The sequence below is a fragment of the Passer domesticus genome, chromosome 4 (genome assembly GCF_036417665.1).
Source record: "Passer domesticus isolate bPasDom1 chromosome 4, bPasDom1.hap1, whole genome shotgun sequence".
Lineage (NCBI taxonomy): Eukaryota > Metazoa > Chordata > Aves > Passeriformes > Passeridae > Passer > Passer domesticus.
The window spans coordinates 73,097,730-73,119,201 of NC_087477.1; the positions used below are offsets into that span (position 1 = coordinate 73,097,730).

Here is a 21,472-nt window from a genome sequence, read left to right on the forward strand (position 1 = left end):
TTGCTTTAAAGGACAAAGCACAGAATGCTGTATCAGCCTATCTAAAATGGAATAAAAATCCATTTTACTCTTTTAGGTGCCTGAAGCAAGGAAAAAACATAAAAATGGTTGATGTGATGTAATTATATTATTTCAATAGCAATACAATGGAGGATTTTCTGTTTGTGTTTTGATCATAAAACTTCCTTGTGATATCTTGTAAAAGCTATCTGATTTATATATTTTATTAGCTCTTAAATGAGAGTAATTAAATAACAGTCACAATTACTGCATGGTAGAAGAAGTGTAAAATATTCAAGAAAGTAATAGAAAAATATTCTTCCTTGAGTTCTTTCTAAAATGCTCTATGAACCGTTGCTTTATAAGTAGAGCTTTTATTAAGGAGGAAAATACAGTGCAATTTCCAAATTGTGCATCTCTTGCATTTCTGTATATAATTTATAAAAATCATTTGAATTTACATTTGGGGGCTGGGGGTAATTTAGATGCAAGTAAGGACTATTGTGAGATATATTCAAAAGTTTGTCAGTAGCCTAAAAACAGCTGTTGGCATTGATGAATGACCATGCAGTAGCGTTCAGTTTTAGTCTGTATCTTATCTGTTTCTGAGATATTTGAAAGAATCCTTTTTAAATAATACTGCTAAGCTTTTCAAAATTGACAATTTTCTTGGTTGCATACTTCATTTGCAATTTCTTCTTCAAAGAATATTGAGTACCTAATCAGTGCTATGTTTCAAAAATTGCTTTTTCCTCATGGGCTCACTGTGAACTCCTGTCCCCCCAAGATCTTTAATCCCTTTAAAAGAGTCTTTCCTGTGTTTATGGAGATGATTGGTGCATTCCTGGATCCACATGGAGTTCTTGTTGGGAGTACAGTCCCTTTAAAGTCAGTACAGCAAGTATGTAAGTTTACAAACTGGCCCACAGAGACTGAGGCTATGAAATGACTGTCCTTTTAGATATAAAAGTTGCAAGTTATAATAAATTAAGGAGACTTTTCGCTATTATATGCCTGGGTATTAAAAATTAATTTGCTGAAAGAATGCCGTAGGCAATAAAAAATGTTCAATTTTAGGTGATAATTTCAGAATTACTGTGGCCTGTGGTAACTCAGATAACTTGGGGAAATAAAAATATTATTGAATTCCACAGAGAAATTACAGCTGTGTAAAGTGTTGAAATGATAATACTATCCATAATTATGATGTATGATTTACAAACCTAAGGAGGACATGGAAGACATTTGGTGGTGCCTTCCCTTCATTCAGGTAGATTAATACAAGGGTTAAAACACCTTTTTCCCTACCCTAGTGAAATTTTTTTGGATTCTCGTTTTATCACTACACTGAATGGGTCTACAGGACCTGCAGCTGGCATTGGAGCACATGCAAAGCAGATGGTTTGCAGGAGAACTGTATGAACATGTCTTGGGCTGCTTTCTCTCTTTGCTGGCTCAAAGTTTGATACCTGAAAAGATGCAAGATGGAAAAACTGACTTGCAAAATAAGATGGTAACTGGATTGGCAGGGAGGTTACAGCTTAATACACGAGAGCATTTCATCTATTTGCAATGACAGATTTCAGGATTTGTGAAGAAAAAAGCAGAAAAAATAGCAGGCTTGTGTAGATCTACAGCTTTGATAGAAAATGGTGAAACATGCCCAAACTGCCCCATGGTTTCTGAGTGCTGAAAGATCTTGTCCCTAAGCATGGTCACCCGCCCAAACTGTTCTTGAAGTCTGTAATTTTATGATCTGCTGGATAACCAGAGCTGTTATGGCTGTCTAGCTAATGACTGGATGACTGTAGGTCACGTTTTATATGCCCTAATCCCAAATACTTAGGCATTGACTAGGAAGACTGCTTCCCTCTGTTTTTACATGCTGTAAAATTGCAACTGTTTGTTCTTTCATGTCCCCATTCCTGAAATTCATGCACACCCCACTTTATCTGATGGTTCCTTTGTGCAACACGCCACTTCCAGAAAAACTGGTGCTGGAGTCCCCAGAGTTTAGGAAGTGACTCCTGGAAATCCCAAGCATGGCTCATTGCTTTAAACCAAGGGAAAAAAAAAAAAAAGAAGAATCCAAAATGTTTTGAGAAACACAGGGGTTTGATCCTTTGTGATCAGAGTAAATAAGGACTTCAGATCAGGGCTATTTTTACTCTGTATATGGCAAGTAAATTTTAAATTATAAATGTGATGGGTTTTTAAGAACTAATGGTAGTGGTGTTCAACAAATGAGCTGTTTGGTTTATCTGAGCTGTTGGTTTAGGTAGTTTAGGGGAGGAATTTTGAGCATAGCAATAAGGAGCAAGGTCATTCCTTGCAGGTGAACCAACCTTGCCTGTGCAGGAGGAGCAGAGCTGTTAGTAGCTGTGGGTGGTGGGCAACGAGTGAAGCAACTTTGCCCAACTCTGCTCTCACTTCCTGACTATGGAAAACACCACAGAGCAAGTGCCTCAAGCAAACAACATGTTGCAATACTCACTAGTGTGCTCCAGTTGTTTAAGCATCCAGGTAAAATGGACTGCAGCTGCTTCTTTTGCCCACAACAATATGAAGCAGCTGGAAAATAATTTTGAAAAATCCAGGGCTATTTCTTATTCATGGATCTGGGATCTGTGTATATTTTTTTATAGCATGCCATCTTTACTAGATTTGATTCAGTAAAAACACATTTCTTCCATTCCCTTTGAAACAATGTTTGTATTTTTTGTGGTTTTCAAGCTGCCATCCAGAAAAGATTTCTTCATCCTCTCAGAAGAAGCTTTATGGTGTGGGATCCTGGGCAACAGTATAGAGAAGGGAAATAGCACTGTCTGCACCAGGCAAAGTGGAGGAAAGGAAAATGATATTTTAGCCACATCAAAGCTGCCATGTAATCATCATGCTACTAGCGGAGGATCTGAAATCATCATTTTCTTATTTTTCATTTCTGTATAATAGCACAATACTAGAGTAGCCAAACCAGAGCAAATAGCTGGCTTTTGTGCTTATGTATTTTACCTGGCTAATTGCAGCAAACTCAATTCTCTGAAAGAGTATGAAAATATTAATCTTTTAATTTGTATGCAAACTACTTTACTACTTAAAGCTGCATGCATTGTTTTCACAAATCGCTATGAATCATCTTCACCCAGATTTATACCATTTTGTGTGTATTCCTTTTTTGCCTGCTACTATCAAGTACCAATTTTGGTAAATGAACCCCCTCTTGGGTCATTTCCACAATCTGGAGCAGAACTGTGTTATCTTTCTGCCTCATTGACTTACTATCTCATTTTCAGTCTCTGAAGAAAAGCTATCTTTTTTCCCCACCTTGCTTATACTACTTTTACGTTCCATGAGAGCAAGCTTAGTCCCAATCCATGCCTTTTAGTGATAAAAAAAACCAGGCACTAATTTAATGTTCCATAATATTTTGTAAAAACATCCTCAGAAATCAAAGTAATAGCATGCAGAAAAGATTTCAGAAATGAAAGAGGGGAGTATATCAGGAGTGCCTCAAAGCACAAAGAAGTCAATTATCTGAACATTTATCCAAACATAATAAAGTCAACACCACAATAAAGTATTCTATTTAATGGATTATTATTGTCGTTATTTTTATCTAAGTTCCAAGAGAATGCTACATTATTCCATATTCTTTGCCATGTGAATATGTTCATATGTTTTATACTAAACTGAATTTTAATCAAGCCTCTGGAAAATAAATGAAGTTTTATAAAGGCAAATGAATATTTTTTTTCCACAAAGAAGGAACTGAAAGCCAAATAAACCAGAGCTTAAATGAGTAGGAATCAATATTGCATCCACCTCCTGCTGTTCCTTCCTGCTGAACATCTTTAAGTGCTAACAGTTTGGGGTATGAATTGATTAGAATTTCTGAATAAAGGAAGGAAAACAAAGTCCTTCCTGGAATATCTTCTAAAAGGTGTGGGACCTGGAGAGCTTGGTGAAAAGAATGTGTGGTAATGTTCTTTAGTAGTGGTGTGCAGAATTACATCTCTAGCTCATATTTTTATGGTCCTCAAGGCAGGGAAAATATTTCTTCTTTTTCATGATTGAAATAAAATGCTGCAGGAAAAACAAAAGGAACTAAAAATGTAAACTGTGGAGTGCTGCTCAGCAGAGGTAATTGTCTCCAGTGATGGATGTGAAGCACATGCATTTTGCAGATGAGTTAAGCCCCCAAAGAAACGATTGCATAATCTTCTTGTCTGTTCTTCTAAATGTGCTTTCAATTTTCATACTGCTGATACAAATCTCTTGGGTCAAATTTCGTGTCTTGTCATGTTTTCACAGTAGTCTTTCATGTAGACCCAAGAATTTCAGCTCTGCCTGCTTCAAACACTTACACTGGACTCAAAATTAACTGCTTCTTGAAGAAGAGCAAAGCACATCAGGGTACGCTAGATGTAGGGATGGCAGCCTCCTTCCTGCATGTTTGAGTAGTAAAAAGCAACATTTCCAGAATCAGACCCATCTTTAGTGAGGCTCCAGTATCCACATCCTATTTCATCCCACAGTGTGGTCATCCCTTATAAACAGAATATCTGGCACATGTGTTAAAAATGCCTCTTGAAAAGGCTTGGACTGTCATTGTCTTCAGGGTGGCTGAGTGTGTTCCTTATAAAACTGAGCCATTATGAAAGACAGAAAGATCTCTGTAGTGTATAAAAGGTCTAATGCTTACAGTACATGTCTTCTCAAGGCCTGTGATAGTCTCCTTCCTCCAATCCATTCAGTGTCAGTCTTTTCCATGTCAGTGTGAGAAGCAAAGTGTGAAAGTACTGAGTACCTCAGCTTTACACCTTGCCCAAAGGATCTGCACTTAGCAGAATTGGGCAGGATAAGGCGAGTGAGAAATAACAGCTCACTTTTTTTTCTTTTTTTTTTCTCTTTTTATTCCTAAACCATAAGGAAGTGGTCTTAGCAACAATGCATTTACTGGTTATTTGTGAATTTGGGAGGTTTCTTCATTCTTCCTGAATGTCTTTACTATTATGTGTTCTGCTGATGGTTATCTATAGGTAGTAAGTCATGCAGGAGCTGTGAGCTGAAGCCTCAGGATTTACACCAAAGGACACACTTTGCTAACCTGGTTTCATAGGCAGTAGTCACACTAGCAGCCCTTCTCTCTTTACTTAACTGCAAAGGTCTGATGTGCCATATGGCTTTGAGATGTTTAACAATTTATAATGTCAAAATTGTTTTGATAATGCCATTGATGCTTCTTCAATCTGTCAGAAATAGTTCGGAGAAGGTTATTATAATTATTGTAGAAACATATGTGCTAATTCTGCAGATGTGTCACAGAGACATTCTTCTGGGTTTTGTCTCCCCTAGGCTTTTGATGGTGGACTGAAAGTGAGCAGTTTGACAGGTTTGATGCAGGTCTGATTGAGAGAATAGTTTTCCACATGACCAGTTTCATTACCAAACACATTAAAAACAGTCTGGAGTTACTGGCCCTAGAGAAAAAAAATCAAAATTAATTACCTAATGTATTTGTTTTGGTTATGAGGAATGTCCTTCCTTCTTGCAAAATGGCTTTTTTTATCCATAAGGAGAGTGATGCAGGGCTTGGCTTTATGTGCATGTTTTGGTTGGAGGAGTCCTCAGACCTGTTGAAGTGATCATAATAACACAGCGTTGTGTCATCAGACCTTCTTTCCATCCCTGTCCTTTTCCTTTTGGTTTTGTACTGCTTATAAATAATGGGATAAAATACCTAATTTTTATTTAGAGATATAATTGTGTGTATGTGTGTGTGTGTATGTATACACACACTATACAGATATGTGTGTTTGTGTAGATATATAGGAGTCAATTTGTCTTTTGGATTGTTCAGATTAAAGGGAAGGTATTATCTTCAGTCATCTTTAATTTTTTAGTAAGTTCCATTTATTTTCATTAATTTGATGCAATGAAAGTTGTTTTTCAGAATACTTTGTTGCAGTTACTTTTTTAAAAATTGTACCCCTTGCTAAAGACACCTTTGAAATGGCATTTAAAACATATCTTCTTCAAAAGCCTAGAGAAAATAGAATAATCTTTATATTTATCCCGCTTTTAAACTGCTGCTGTAACAAGGAGCAGGGGATGGTTGCTTTTAGAGAGATGCCTAAAAATTAGTGTCACTTTTTCTATTCTCTCTCTGTCTAAAGGGGCTCAACAGAAACCACAGCTGTTCAACTCTGTTTTTTCTCTTCTCCTCATTGTTTTTCTTTTCTGCCCATTCTAATAATCTGTCTTTAAGCACAGACTTTGACAGCATGATCTGCTGTCATGCTGCTCAAGCTGTCAAGCAGCTTCTGGCGCTGTAGGAAATGGAGCTTAGAGCCTGCAGTTCCCTAATCTGAAGTGCTTGGTGCTTGGGAAAGGATGTCCCATGTGCCTAGGCAGATGCAGGTGAACACAGCTACAGCACAAAGGGTATGGCTCTTGAGGAATGTTTAAACCATAAAATCTGTTGCAAAGCTAGCAGTCCCTGATTTTTCCTTTTGAGTTGACAAAGTTTAATTTAAATTAATCTAGTTAAGAAGCCCTTATCAAGTCCTAAGCCTCCCAGTCTCAGCCAGGATGATAATTTAATAGGATGCTTTTTGTTTCTCTAGATTCCAGTCAGAGTGAGTGAATTATTGTCTCTTGTGGAGTTTGTCTAATTAATCAGTTCCCAGTCCAAAATTTTTACTCTGTCTCCTTCAGTGCTGCCTGCTAAACTTAACCAACCTCCCCTGTCTTGAGCTCTTATTGATGCCTGTTTATGTTCTTGCTCCTTCCCCCTTGGTCCTGGCCTCCTGGCTTCTCAGTCTCTGCTCCTGTCCATTCCCGGTCTCCTGGACTTCTCCTGACTTTTTCTCCCTGACCCTGACTGACTATGAGTGCCATCTGATGCTATCACACTTCAATGTCAGCCCACAAGCTCAGGGAGATGTGATGATGATGGCAGCCCAGCTTAATGTATGTGACAACACCTGGGACCAAGAATGAACAGCACCCACTGGGCCCTTTTATTGCTTGAATTCTTAAAATAGGTTTTCTGTGGCTTTAGTAATTTTTTTCAACATTGCTCGTTGTTAATCTTAGAAATGGATGCTTAACTATTATGTTAGTCTGGAGATCCTGATAAGGCAGTTACATAAAATCATGACAGAGAACAAATAATTGGTAAGTTTAGGTTATAATTACAAAATTAATGTAGGATTGGATTGGTGATGATATTTTGTTCTGGAACAACTTTGCCTTGCTGGAGCTCTGCTCTGATGCCAGTGTGTGACACAAAAGAATTCCATCCCAAAATTTTTTCTTCTTGTCCCATTCAGGAAACTGCCAGGCAGAAATGTCTACGCCCAGATGCACAATGAAAAAGAGCAGGAGATGACAAGCCCTGTTAATCACAGTGAGGACACCCAGAACATCATCCAGGGTGAGGAGTTTATTGATGATGATCTGGACTCTCAAACACTAGGTAACGCAAGAGGTAACTTCGTTTTTAGCTTATAAATTTTCCTAAGTAGTTGATTTTAAATTTATGTTTGTTTTCATTTTTGTTCTTTTTTATTTTCTGTTCAGTCTCAAAAATATGCAAATGGTAACAACAGTAACAAGGGATCATCTCAATCACCTTTTGGCTTGCTTGAGATACAGGCTAATGTATGGATGACATGCTATATAGAGCATGAGCACAGACATAGTTTAATGTCAGGAGACTGACTTGGACAATTTTAGAAATAAATTATATTTGGTAGAATGGGATATAATCTGCAACAGTTGAATTCACTCAATAATCCCCTGAATTAGTGGAAAATTTAGTTCAGGCCAGAAGGATTTGTAGAGTCAATGCCTCTGTGATTTCAGACGGATTATATGGAGATCCATTGCATTATTTGCCTTCATATTCCAATGGCATTTAAAGTATTGTTATTAGAAACATTAAATTTATTCATGTATTGAAAGTATCATAAATCTTCCTTAATTTAGCTGTTGATTTTCTACTATTCATGAGGTGGTTATAAAGAATCCATGAGGGAAACTTTCTGTGAGTATCTCAGTGCAAATGATTTCAGTGTCAGGTGGAAGTGTATATCCTGGCACCCTGTGGTTAGTTTTAATGCAACATGGACTTCTGATCTATAATACATTGTCTTCAGACTGCTTTCAGGTCACAGTCTGAGAACTGTAGGACAATGTAAACAGTTCCATTTCTGAAAATTTGTGAAAATAAATCAGATGATCCAAAGCTTTTGGGATTTGTAGCAGTAGATTGATGGTGTGAAAGGCAATTGTAATGTCTTTGTGAACCCCAAGGAAGAAGATGTGTTTTAGCTGCACCCAAGGTAGCCTGGGCAAGACAGAGCCTGGTCTGATGAGAGATTTCTTTATTTTGGTTTTCACCTTTTTTGTTTTTTGTCGATGTCTTTATTTTCATTTGCAGAACTGTGTGCTGCTTCTAGGTTCTTGGAGGTGTTAGCTTTGAACACAAGGGAAGAATCCAGCCTCTTGCTTTGCTTTGTGTATTTCTATCTCTTCTCAGACAACCTTGTGTATGAGTATCACTGCTTTCATTCTAATTCTGCAAGATGACCTTTTTTGCTGTCCTGACTTTACCGGAGTTAGTTCTAAAAACAAACCTGGAAAAACAAAGTCTATGTTAAATTTGTTTGGTCATCTCGTCTCCAGGGTCTTTAGAGGAGAAGCTGAATGCTAACAAGGTCCTTGCCTATTAAAGTGGAGCATTCAAACACCTCTAGTAATGTACAAAAGCATAACTTCTTTTAATGGTAGAAAATCCCTCATGGCTTATTTAAAAGAAAGCAGCTTGGGATGCTCTAATAAAGAAATGCTACCCTGATTTGTAACACATTTAGAATTAATCTCTGCTTGCCCTGCATTTGTTACTCAGAGAAAACAAAAATCTCCCATCTGAGCAGAGCATTATTTTTGGGTTAAAGAGTACAAGATCATGATGTTTTCATGACATAAGAATGTGAATGTGATTTTGAGGTGATTTGTGCTTCAGCCAGACTGTCTGCGGCAGCAGTCTTTCCAGGAGAGTGTAAAAATCTCATTTTTGTGGATCATAATCATTCGTATTTGTCAGCTGCTGTACAGCTTTTAGACAGAAGATATTATTTAATACATAAAACTACACTCCTGCTTGCTCTACTGTTTTGTTATTTGCAATACTTTCCACTAGCTCCGGTATTGCTCAGTACTGCAGAAAGAAAATATTCCTGTTAATGATACTCTATTTTATCTGGTTTAGACTAAGAATGTAATCCCTGCTTTATATTAAATTCTGGTTTACTACATTATTTGCAGAAGGTTCCTATGCTATGGAGATCCCTTCTAGTTCTGGTGAGCTTTCTCCCTCCCTCTTGGGAGATGTCAGTAGCCGCCTCCACTCCGAGCGCAGCAGGGAGTTACAGGCCTGGGTTTCTGTTTGTTCTCTCTCTTCTCATAACTTTTGAATTTCCACAGTACAGTATTTCCAGACTCACCCATCCACTTTTTTTGTTTTCTATATATTTTATGTTGCCTACTTTATCGCAACCCCCACCTTGGGACTCCTCAACACCATTACCTTGCAGTGACTCCTTCTGGGAGAAGTGGCAACTTGAACAGCTACAGAGTTCCCTTATTGCTGATGCCGGTCAGTGTCCAGTCCCAGGTCAGTGGCATGTCGAATGGACGCCTCAGGTTCCATTCTCCTCCCTCACCTGCACCCCTCGAGACAACTACACCTTTATAAGCCACAAAGAGAACCAACTTATGCTGTCACTGGGATAGAAACCCTAGGAATTCACCACAAATCCACCACCATGACCAAAAGCTTTGTGCAAAAGTGTGCTGTAGGTACATGGAGCTGTTGCACCAACCTTCACCTGACCTGTTGTTTGATAAAGACACTCTTTTATGCAATTTATTTGTCTCTGCAATAAAAGGGGGATTTATTATGGAGTACCTGAATTGCACTAATGTTGGCCTTTTGTTTCTGTATTTTCCTAGGCAATCACTCAGGCGTGGTTTTGAGCATCAACTCCAGAGAGATGCACAGTTACCTGGTTAGCTGATATTTGCAGCTGAACACAAAAACCGAAAGACTCTTCACTGTACCATTTTATTTTTCCCTGGTGATGTTCCAAAATCGCAAACATGGCTGTAAATGCTGATGGAGAGGAGGTTTCTTATCAGTCCTGTGGAAAAAAGCATCCATCATCAGTTACCAAGGGCAAAGGATAACATGTCTTGTGTTCACTCTATGGCCTGGGAACTCATTTCGACTGAAACTCAAATTATGGTAGCAAATTTGTAGCCCTAGGCAACTTCAATGCCACCTTGTTTATTTTCTGTATATGCTCTATTTCTTTATGTTTATTTTTAGAATGATTGACTGTAACTTTTTAATTATATTTTTAATTGAGGTATTCAGTGGAAGGCTGGGAATCTTCAGCCTGAAAAGCTGATTTTTACACAAGTGACTAGACCAGAAAAGATGGTTGATCGCAATGACAATTTTTTTAGTAGGCCAAGTGTTTCTGTACTGGGAAAGGACTGAGAGACAAATGCACTCCTAGTTGAGACCAGCTCTTAACTTAAACATGTGTGAGACAATCTAACAAATTTAGGCTTAGGCCCTTCTGAGGATTAAAGGAAGTAAAATTTTAATTAGGATATCTCATAATATACAATAATGCTCTTGTAATTGTAGCAAGTCCTGACAAACTATCAACACCAGTATCTTCCCCCATCCCATCACATGTGAAAGAAAAACACCAGCTTGATGCTATTTCCAGACCAGGTGCCTTCACTTGTGGACAGTCATTTTAGTTGCTCTTTTTTTTGTCCTGAGCGAGCCCCTCTAGGATGATGGCAGCTGCCAGATGAGTTCTCCTGTTAAACCCTAGGCTGGTGGCCTGTCTTTTTTTAAATTCCCAGAGAGTGTAAATACCTCTTTTACACAGTTTTCTTTGTATGGTTATTTTTTTTAAACTTCCTATAAGGGCAGCCATGCTGGCTGGGTCAGAGTTCTGCTCTGGGAAGGGCTGGGTAGCACTGCCATCTCCTTCCCACAGCATCCCTGTTTGGGATTTCCCCTGGCATTTGCCCTTGCTGGTGGGAGTAGGCAAACCCCAACCTGACCTTTTCCACTTGGGTTGGTTTGACAATCCAAAGGGTCACGGGGATGATGGGAAGGGATTTAGGGCTTCCTGTTTCCTTCCCATCACCACAGGGTGTCTCTCATTCCCTACCACCAGTGGCCCCCTTTTCTGCAGGGGAAGGGCTTCTGGAGGAGCTGCCTGCAGAAAGGCTTGTGAGCCCGGTCCTTGTTTCCTCATCCCAGTTTTGTCAGAGTTTCCTAGTCTTGACCTCTGCATCCCTAGGGAATGGAGATGCAGTGAATCCACACTCCTCTTGTCTTTTCTCTGTCACTTATTTTAGCCATGTAGGAAAACAAGTGGGGTGTGGTGAGTTTAAATGTCTGACATCCTGTGTGTCACAGCTGCCTGGGATTAGGATGCTTGTCTAAGAAACCTATATAATCTCTTCACTTTTTGCCTTTGATAGAGAATAAATAACTTTGTACTCACTGAATGTCATACTGATGCTAGTGACAAGTTCGCACACCACCTTGTTAAAAAAGGATACAGATAGCTCATTGTCCAGAATATGCAAACAGAAAATAATGAATGCTAGTCAAATAGAAAAGGACTGTCTTAAAATCAGTGTATGCATTGGAATAATTCTTCAATGTAGCTGTGAATATAGAACATATTATCATCAAATGCAGCAGATTGGGATGTAGTAATTCAGTGCAGTACTGTAGGCTCTCACAAACCCCATAGGATGTATGAGTAAAGCACAAGAAAATCTAGATTATAAATTTACTGTAAGGAACTAGGTGGAGAAGTTAAAGATTCTGAAAAGCACTTGCAAACTGCTCAGGAAAACAATTACAAAAATTATTCTAAGATTTCTGCCTATTTAGTTGTATAGTGCCATGTGAACTTATTAACAGAGAAGCAATGCCCTGGGTGAGTGTTGTGTGCCAGACTGTGGAAATCCAAGGTCTTAAATGTATCTGAGTCTGGGTTTCTTGAAGAGAAGTGCATATACAAAACATGCTGTGAATTGGAAACTCTTGGGATCATTGCACCAGGGGCTTTCTTTCCTCACCAGCTCTTCTTGCTTTTTCTAATGGAAATGAGCTGGAGCAGAGAATAAAATAACATTGCAACCATCTTACTTGTTCCTGTGAAATAAATCTGAAATAGGTTGTTTGTATAGGGCAGGTGAGTGGCAAACCAGCTTCATAGACAAGGAATGGGATGGAAGCTCCAGCCTGGGGTTGTTCTCACATGGTTAGTCTGATTGGCAAAGGACTCTGTTGGAACAAGGTCACACATCTAGTTTATGCTTTAACAGCTACTTTTATACATTTAATTCCGGGTGATTTGTGTCTGATCACAGGAGTCTTTTGGAACATGGTAGAATATTTAACTACTTGATACTCTAATTAACACTTAGCACAGTGTAGTGCCTGTAATAATTTTTTCCAATGCTTATTAGTTTGATTCATACAGCACTCCTGTGAGGTTGGTTTGTCATGTCTTAAAAACAGTGTTTTCTAAAGACATGTTGGTATTACCATAACTGTATTAATAATACCCAGCAGATAATAAAGGAAGCCTTTGATTTCCTCACAAGAATAATTTTAAAATTAATTATTTTAAAATGCAGAAAGCATTGTTGCCATTTTCTCATTCATGGTGTCTTGGTTTATCTGTAAATGAAAAGACTCACTAGTGCTAGTTCTCAAATCTCTTGAACTACATCCATGATATCTTTTTGTCCTTTATTTGTATCTAAAACCCTGATACATGAGTATTCAGAAACACAGAGTTGCTTCTATGCACAAGTGCTAGTCACACATGTGTGCATGCACACATGCAGTATTTGTACATATTTCAGTTATGTTTTTTAATGTGGAAGGGTGATGTGGTGGCTAAGAAACAGAAGATGACTGTCAGATACCTGGATTCTGTGCCCAGGCTTTGAGCAAATTACTTCCCTTGTATGTGTTCTGGTTTCCCCACCTGTAAAATGGGGCTGATAGTAATTATCTACCTCACAGGGGTATTGTGAGGCTAAATTAATTACTGTTTATTCAGGATCATCAGAGCAAAAGAATTTTGTGAGCATAAATTATTAATGGTTTAACTTTCTTTGTTTCACTTGTAATTATCATTGTTCCTGAAAGTTCTCTACTGAAACCAGCTGCCATTATGTATAAATGTAAAAAACACATAATTCAAAAAAGGTGCATCACTGGTAAAAAAGAAAAAAAAAGAGATAATTTTATTTAAACACTGCTATTGGAACATTGTTATGTTCCAACATTGGCTGTGAATTTGCTAGTTGCACACTAGTATTGTGAACTCACTTCTCTGCATTGTTATTTGATCAAAAATCTTATAAAAATGGGTACAGTGATATTTATCAGCACTGATATTGAACTATACTGAATCTATAAAAACTGGCAGAGTACTGGCCTCATTGGCCTCTTTTGGCCTTCTTAAAATCTGATGTATTTGCAATTTCAATAATACTCTGTACTTTTCAGAGTGCTCCAAGCAGTATGATCTGAAGCATTCTAACAAAGCCATCAAGATTTACAGCTGTTATCTTTGCTTTCTCTTTTGGCATTAAATGTTTTATATGGCTTTGGAACAGCCCGTCCATATAAAATACTCAGAAATGCTCAGAGGACATTTAGGGGAAATGCACACCGTGTTAATTAATTTTTCAATAATATAAGCAATATAAACCAGTGTATATTTTTATACTCTGTTGAAAAGGGTGGTGGAAATGGCTGTGAAGAAATAGAAGGCCTGAGGCAAAATGTTGTTGTTATCCACAATTCACATCCAATTTCTTGGAACTCTTTTATGATATTCTCATTGAATTAAATTCTTCATGTATTTTCTTCTTCCAATGACTGGTGTAATGAGGAGAAAGCTGTTTATTCATATAAAGTAGATGATTTGTTAAGTAACTGTCTTGTAGACAAAGACAAATCAGTGCTTTGCCATTAGCTGTTTCTAGTGGAAAGCAGGTTTCATCTGACATGATTATCATGGTTAGCTGTGTTTTCAGTCCAATGAGACCTCTTAGTGGGAAGACTCCACTACTGTATGCTGTCACTTTAATAGAGGTCAATAGAATGGAACTGCAGTAATTTCCATCCTCTTTACACAGATACATGCTCAAAGAAATGTGTGGGATAAAGAAAATCTTTACAAGAAATTAAATACATTACTTGGTTGCAGTAGCTTTTTGATGATGAACCAGAGGTTCTGATTAGTTTTGAATTTCTAGTGTTATTTCAAGTCAATGTTTCTAAGTAGGTAGAATCGATGACAGTTTCAGTCATAGATTTTTCCTATGTTTCCTATTAAAAAAGTTTTGTAATTTTTACATTAATGATACTTCAGGGGAAAAGAGAGACTTAACATTTTATTTCATTGCACAGTCCCTGCCAGTTGGAGTTATTGTAGTTGTTTCATTATATATTGATTGATACCACTATATTGTTTCCATATTCATTTTTATTTCAGCATTTTAGATGAAAGTAAGTGCCCATTTCTCTCAAAATATTGGATTTTCACCAGGACAAAATTTATAAGCATTTACCCTTACAAATCTTGATTTTTGAGATGCCAAATTTTGTTTTGTCTTTTAAGTCCATCCAAAAAGCTGCTTCCTGGCTCATTGTCTCTGTTTTAGTCCCAGTTGTACATTGCTTCTACAACTTTCTTCAAAAGACTGGCACATAGCCAGGACTAGTCTGAGAAAACCTAAAACTTTCATTAGAATGGAATTTAATTGACTATAAGTAAGGTCTGCTCAGATAATTATCTTAATGTTAAGTTTGTATTTTCATGTTCTGTATTTCCTTTCAGCATCTTAGCATTTGCCCTCTCTGTGCCATTTAAACGCATTTTTATTCTCGTAATATTTTTGACTTATTTTTTTATTTTTAGACTATAATCATCAAAGTGACAAATAACTCAGACCCCCGGTTAGCTTTTGCAATTAATAGCCTAACCCTGCAGTCTTTGGGAAATGTCAAGCTGTGTCCTCTCAAATTTGTAACCTTCTGTCCCAAGCCAGCCCTTCTCCCCAGCTGATCACCTCAGCAGCACTGCCTCCAGCTGCCTGTGCATGCTCGGACTGGAGGGGCTGCAGAAGGGCTGCTCCATGCTGAGACAGCCTAGAACAGCCCATTTCCCAAATCTGGATGGGAATGTCATGCAGGAACAAGTTCTTATTTGTTCCTTCTTTTCAAGTGTGTTGCATAAGCAGAGCGGGTGCATGTTACTGGGGAAAGTGCCTGTGATGGTACTTCAGGCTGCTCTGGAGGGTAAAGAATGCATCCTCTTGGAATATTTTTCCATGGAAATTTATATGTACAGCAAGTTAGTTTCATGATTTTTAATATGAGATCTCATTTCTGTAAGTCTTCAGTCCCAGCTTTTTTCCTCCTGTTAAATGGAGTAGCAAATTACTTAAACTATGAATTGTGGAGCTATGTATGACTTCCATTCTTTTCATCCCTTTTTTTTCATATGTGAAGCTTGTCAGCATTACTGTTTCCAGCTAGTTTATATGCTGGTAGCTGAGATGATCTTCTGTAAGACAATATCTAACATAAGCATTACTGGAAGGCTTAGAAATATGTACTCTGAAATACAACAACATAGCTGTGTGAAAAAATCCTCATCAAAGAGCTGTTATGATTTGCATTAAATACTTTTTAGTAGTATCTCTAAAAATACATACTCTTAATTGCCAACTCTTTGCCTCTCACTCCTTCCAGATTGATTTTCTTTCAGAAGAACATTTACTGGCCCTGACAGAGAGTGCATTCTTTCCCTTACACAAGTAATTTTGCTTAATATTTTTTTCTTTGCAACACTTGCATTTCACACAAACTTTGTCTTGTCTGTTTTGATCAGCCTTGATTTCTGAGTTTCTGTAGAATTTGCATCTTTACACTGATTACTTGCAATACAATGGACATAAAGCCCTGTTAAGCAGCAATAATACAAGCAGCAGTACCTGGCACTGCTTAAATAATATGCCTTTTTTGCACGTATTTTTAATGGTATAATGAGTATATTAATCACCAGGAAGGCCAGGCATTCTGAATAACTTTCTTAACGTCTTAATATTTCTATGTTATTTGTTGCTAATTTTAGCCAGCTTTTGATACTTATATTTAGTTCTTACTGACAGTGTCTGCTCTTGCAGATCAAAGCAAATGAATTGGCTTACTCGCTTTTTAGAAAAAGTATTAATTCACACTGCTTATTGATTAAAAGAGTTTAAAAATGAAATCTGTCTGAAATGGTGAAAGAGATACTTTTAATGAGGACAGCTCATACAGGAAAACAGAAGGCTTATATCCATGTGGCTTTTGAGATATTCTTGTTAGGGATTTTGAATAGAAAGGACTGTGCAGACATCAGTAACAGGCACGTAGGCAGTTAGCAAATGGTAGAACTAGTCCAAAAGAGAATATTGTCATACACCACCTCTGTGTTTCAGGTTCACATTAGGGCCTTTAAATAGTTAAAATTATAGAATATCTTCACAAACAAACTGCCCAACAAATTGCCAAATTCATTGGCCCCATTTACGTGTGAATACACTGCTCTCTTTGGGGTTAAACTTCTGAGATGCTGAAGTAGCAAAGTAACTGTTCATGAAGTCACCTGCATTGTTTAATACTTCCAAATCTTTGTCAAGTAGCTTCTGAAACTAGAAAAAAGAAAAAAAAAAGGCAAATTTTCACTCTTTTCTGTTTCTCCTCCTTTCCCCCCACCCCTGTTTTGTAGTCCTTTTGTTCTCTTTCATTATTGCTGATGTTTGTGGCTCTGCCTTGCTGGCTCCTCCAGATGACAGCTGTCTACAGTCTGCTTTTTCTTCCTTGCTTTTTGTTCTGCTTTATGTTACTGTCTGCGTTTCTATTTGGATATGCACCCTACTGTGTCCCAACTGATAGCAAGAAGAATCACAATCTTCCCCATCCCTGCCTCTCCTCTAAGCTCTGCTCTATTATCTGAGTCGATGAGGTTTCCTGTGCTTTGTGTCACTGCACTCCATCTTTCCTGTTTCTTTCCCCACTTTAGTATCTTTTAATCGTTTGAGTTTTAATTTTGGCTCTCATTTTTGCTAAACCTTTCTGGAATTCTTATCTTTTACTTTCAAGAACTTCTCTCAGATGTTCATCTCAGAGGGCACATGCTTCTACTTTGAGATGTGGATGAGTATTATACTCCCTGAAAGAATAATAACCAGCATTTCCTCTCTCACCAGTGTATATATTGATTTTGCCATTGGTCTGTAGTAAAATTTTGTATTTAATTGGCAAAGATGGTTATCTATTATCTCCCAGATATCTTCCTCTGCCTCCTTTGGGGTTACAGGCTGAGACATGGTGTTCCCATGAGTTTCCTGGAGCACAGCAAGGGCTGGCTTGCTTTACCAGCCTCGCAGTCTGGCAGGTACAGAATTGCAGCAGGGGTAGAGACAAATTGCCAGACCACTGAGCTGCATTTGTGTTTCAGTATGGGAAATGCTGAGACCCAAGCTGAGATACAGCCTTTTAGAGAAATTGTTTCAAACCAAAGCTGAAGAATAGGTGAAGTAAAGAGAATTCTTTGTTAGTAGAGGGTCAGGAGCAATTTGACTTGACAGGTTTATGGAATGGGTCTGTATGAAACCTTTCCTAGAGGGTGGGGAAAATGGCTTGGACTCAAGTTCCATAAAATACAAATTTAAGCAAAATCACCAGATATATTTGGCAGAATCATCATGCTGGAGGAGCTTGGAGAATGTAATTGGAGTAAGATCACTGAAAAGCCGAGCGGCATCTTGGAAGGGTACAGCCTGTCTTAGGGAGTGTAAGTGAGAGAGACGTGGGAGGGAGGGGAGCACAGGATTAAACAGGACAAGGAAAAGCAGGGAGAAAGTCAGTGTTACCAGTGTGTTTGGTTTTACTACGTTGTTGATTTTGTTTTGGTTAAGTCTTGAAGCTTACTTTGATTTGTAATGGCAACTATTTTATTTTGTTGGTTGCATGCAGAGACTTTAAACCATGAGTCTAAATTAAATCAGCACGAGGAACATGCAAAATTATCACCATCTCTGCCTATAATTTAAGACAGATCTGACTTGCAGCAACATCCCACCTGAGGTGCATGGAAAAGATGCTGCTTTCAGAGTCGAGATGCCTGTATGTGTGCTCCAGATGATTTGGGGTCATTTGCTAATGGTGTTCCTCCCTGGCACAGCACCAAGCTAGGAGACAAGGGAAAAGAATTATTTTATAGAGTCTGTCTCTTGCATTTATACTGTTGAAATGTAATTTGCTAGAATGCCTGTATGAGCTGTAATTTTATAATGTTTAAAGAAGATGAATGGAGCTGGTGTAGTATTCCTGAGGGTAAACACCAGTGACTGGAGTTTACTGAACATGTGACTAGAAATTTTAATTTTGGGAACAGAGAGTTCCTCCATTTCATATACACACCAGGCCTTTGAGTACAGATCCTTTTTTTCATTTGTCACTGACAGGCTGTGATTTATTTCCTCATGGGTGTAAAGTCATGGGTTGTGCTTGCTGCAGCACAGAAGGCTCTGGAGGGAAAACATAATCAAATGGAGAGTATACTTGAATCCTCCTCTCTTGATCCCAGTCTTCTCTGAGTTGTTTTTCTCTGATTGTCATTCTGTCAATAAACTGGGTTGATGTTAAAAGGTGATTAACTATTTTTCATCCTCTTCCGTGTGGCTGAGGAAAAATAAATACAAAAAGTTTGCAGAGGAATAGCAGATTGGAAGAGGGTGGGGAACTGGCAGAGTGCTTTGGGAAGCTTCCACTTTTTTTGTTTTACTTACCATTTATTTTTACAAATATGTACAGCACCTGTGATTTACCTTTGTATTAAACTTTGATAGGTTTCTTTGTAGAATGTGGTTTTAAAGAATACCACCCTAGTGCATTGCAAAGTGTGGGTTTAGGAGGCATCAGGTATTGCCCTCCTCACCTAAATGAAGTTAATTTGGTGTATTAACTTGTTGTATTTATGAAGCAGCACTACGAATATTGCTTCATCCTAGATTATAAGCATATTTGGAGAGGTGAGAGTTGGAATGGGAGAATTTTCCTTTTTAAGAGCAAAGGATGAAAGCCAGCTTATTTATAAGTGCATCTGTGGCTGTTCCAGCACAGGTGTGTGCAGTCTCTTAATCCAGCTATGGACTGATAAATATAGATTTTTCTGGCATTACCCATGAAAACAAAAGGGGGGTGAATGGTAATTAAACCAAGCCTAAATAATATTTTGTGGCTAATTAGTGCTGCAGCTCTTGGTAAGTATATGAAAGCCTATAAAATAAAAACTAGACATATGTCTTGTGAAGATTCACAAAGCATGTCTCGCTACCCTGTTGTTAATGTGGAACATAATTTATTTGGCATTGCAGGGCCAAATTCCACCCTAATTTATGGCCATGCAGTTCCACAGACATTATCAGTTGAGCTTTGTGTTACAGAAGAATTTCATCCACGTTGAATTTGGAAAACAATTGCAGGTTAAAATCAGTCTTCTCAAAGCACCTGTTACAAGTTACTCACTGATTTTCACCATAATTTTTATTCCTAGCATGAGAGTTCTTTGGATAGATGTAAGCTAATTACAACCAAGGTAGAACTGAATTTTTAATTGCTTATGACTGCTTGGTCAGCAAATGCTTAATTTTTGACCAGGGGTTTATTCCACTCCATGTAAAGGTTCTTAGAAGTCATCAGTATGCTATAACCCCTACCTTTAACATACATGGCTACACAGCCCTCTCCCTCTGCCTTTGCACATTCTAGTATTTGTGAAAACAGAACATGCCTTCTCCTAATTTTGTTTCAGGTGACCTTGACTTTAAGCAGGTTTCTTTGTATACAGTAACAGGGCTCAAGTGAAGAATGAAATAAATCCATAACTGGTGCATTGTCAAAAATGGGGAAAAGTGTTATTTGTATATTTTTGTAAATATGTAACATTTAATGGCAGTTTTGTAGTGACGTGCTGTTTTTGAGAAAAGGAAACAAATATATGTTTGAATATGCTTGACGTAACACTTAACTGTGATTCAATTGCACAAGTAATAGCTTAATCAAAATGTCTTGTGCAATATGTAGTGCACACACATAACCAAGTATCTGTTAACGATCCACAAGCAAAATTTTGGCAACTTTTAACAATGGTGATGAACTGTGCAGTACAGATTATCACAGTCTCTTTCAGCTTCCAAACATGTAGCAGGCAAACTACTGTATACGTACCTGTGTACTCCACTGCATCCAAAGGTATGCATTTGTCCTGAGAACCTGCACTCCAGGTTTTTCTTTAATAAAATTTGGTTCTAAACTGTTGATTGCTTTGTTTTTCTTTTGAAGCTTCTCATGGGGTTTGTGGAGGGGAAACTGTTTAACCAGTCCCCAGGGTTTGTGTGTCTGTATTTAGCAGCAAACGACTCAACTCTGCAACACCGAGCTCCAAGGCTGCAGCAAACCTTCATTCTCCTCCTCTTTAGCCACTCCACTTCATCCTCCTACACTGCAGCTCGACTCCATTCCTAGGGAAAGAGGGGAAGGTCCTTTTTCCTGCTCCCTGGAGGTGTTGCAGTGGAGCTGGTGGAGGGTGACATCCTGTGGTGAGACAGAAGCCGTGCAGCTGCTGGTCTGTAAATCACTGAGCAGAGGCTGAGTATTTCTGTCTTGCTAAAGAATTCTGTAGTCTCAGCCATGATCTCCCTATGATAGAGCGCCATCAACAGAACAAAGATATGTGTGTTCTGCCCTTCCCATGCCTTTATTCCAATCTCTTGTTTTCCTTTTATTAATTCCCCTTCCTTTATCCCACTCTTCCTAAGAAGTTGCCTGTCCTGTAGAAGCTGCATTCTCTTTGCAAAATTGAGGAGTCTGAAAGTCAAACTTAGTCCTTAAGCTGGATGTAGCTGTATGCAAGGATCAGACCTTGACTCAAAATAAAACTAAGCTAGAAACTATATTCAGTGATATACAAAGCCAGCAAAACCAAAATCATCAGAATTATGCCCATTGGACATGCCCAGGTACTACATATGATATTTATTTCGCTCTGCCTACAGTCCTTGGAAATGAAATGCAAAATTATAGCATATTTTTCTAAAGTCTTGGCCTAAATGTCCTAAAAATTTTCTCCTACTGGTCCTGGCAAGTGCTCTCTGTCTTTGCAAAGTTCACTGAATTGCTAAAGTCAGAAAATGCCTTGCATCCCTACAGACTGGCCATTCCTTCCTGCTTCAAAGTTTAGACATGAGCTGCTTTTGGTGTAGCTCATATTTTCAGGCTGGA

General features: G+C 38.2%; 1 protein-coding gene across 10 annotated transcripts in view; it reads left to right on the plus strand.

Moving 5' to 3' along the window:
- SORCS2 (sortilin related VPS10 domain containing receptor 2) overlaps positions 1-20,509 on the plus strand; it is a 533,074-nt gene extending 512,565 nt beyond the window's left edge. For 5 of the 10 annotated variants that reach the window (XM_064418746.1, XM_064418755.1, XM_064418754.1 and 2 more), the window contains 3 exons: positions 7,335-7,492; positions 9,603-9,682; positions 10,021-20,509. In XM_064418746.1, the coding sequence (XP_064274816.1) occupies positions 7,335-7,492; positions 9,603-9,682; positions 10,021-10,044 (262 nt within the window). In that variant the 3' untranslated portion in view covers positions 10,045-20,509. The remainder of the gene's footprint in view (positions 1-7,334; positions 7,493-9,602; positions 9,683-10,020) is intronic. The other 5 variants (XM_064418747.1, XM_064418751.1, XM_064418748.1 and 2 more) reach the window with 5 other exon arrangements.
- The last annotated feature ends 963 nt before the right edge of the window (positions 20,510-21,472 follow it).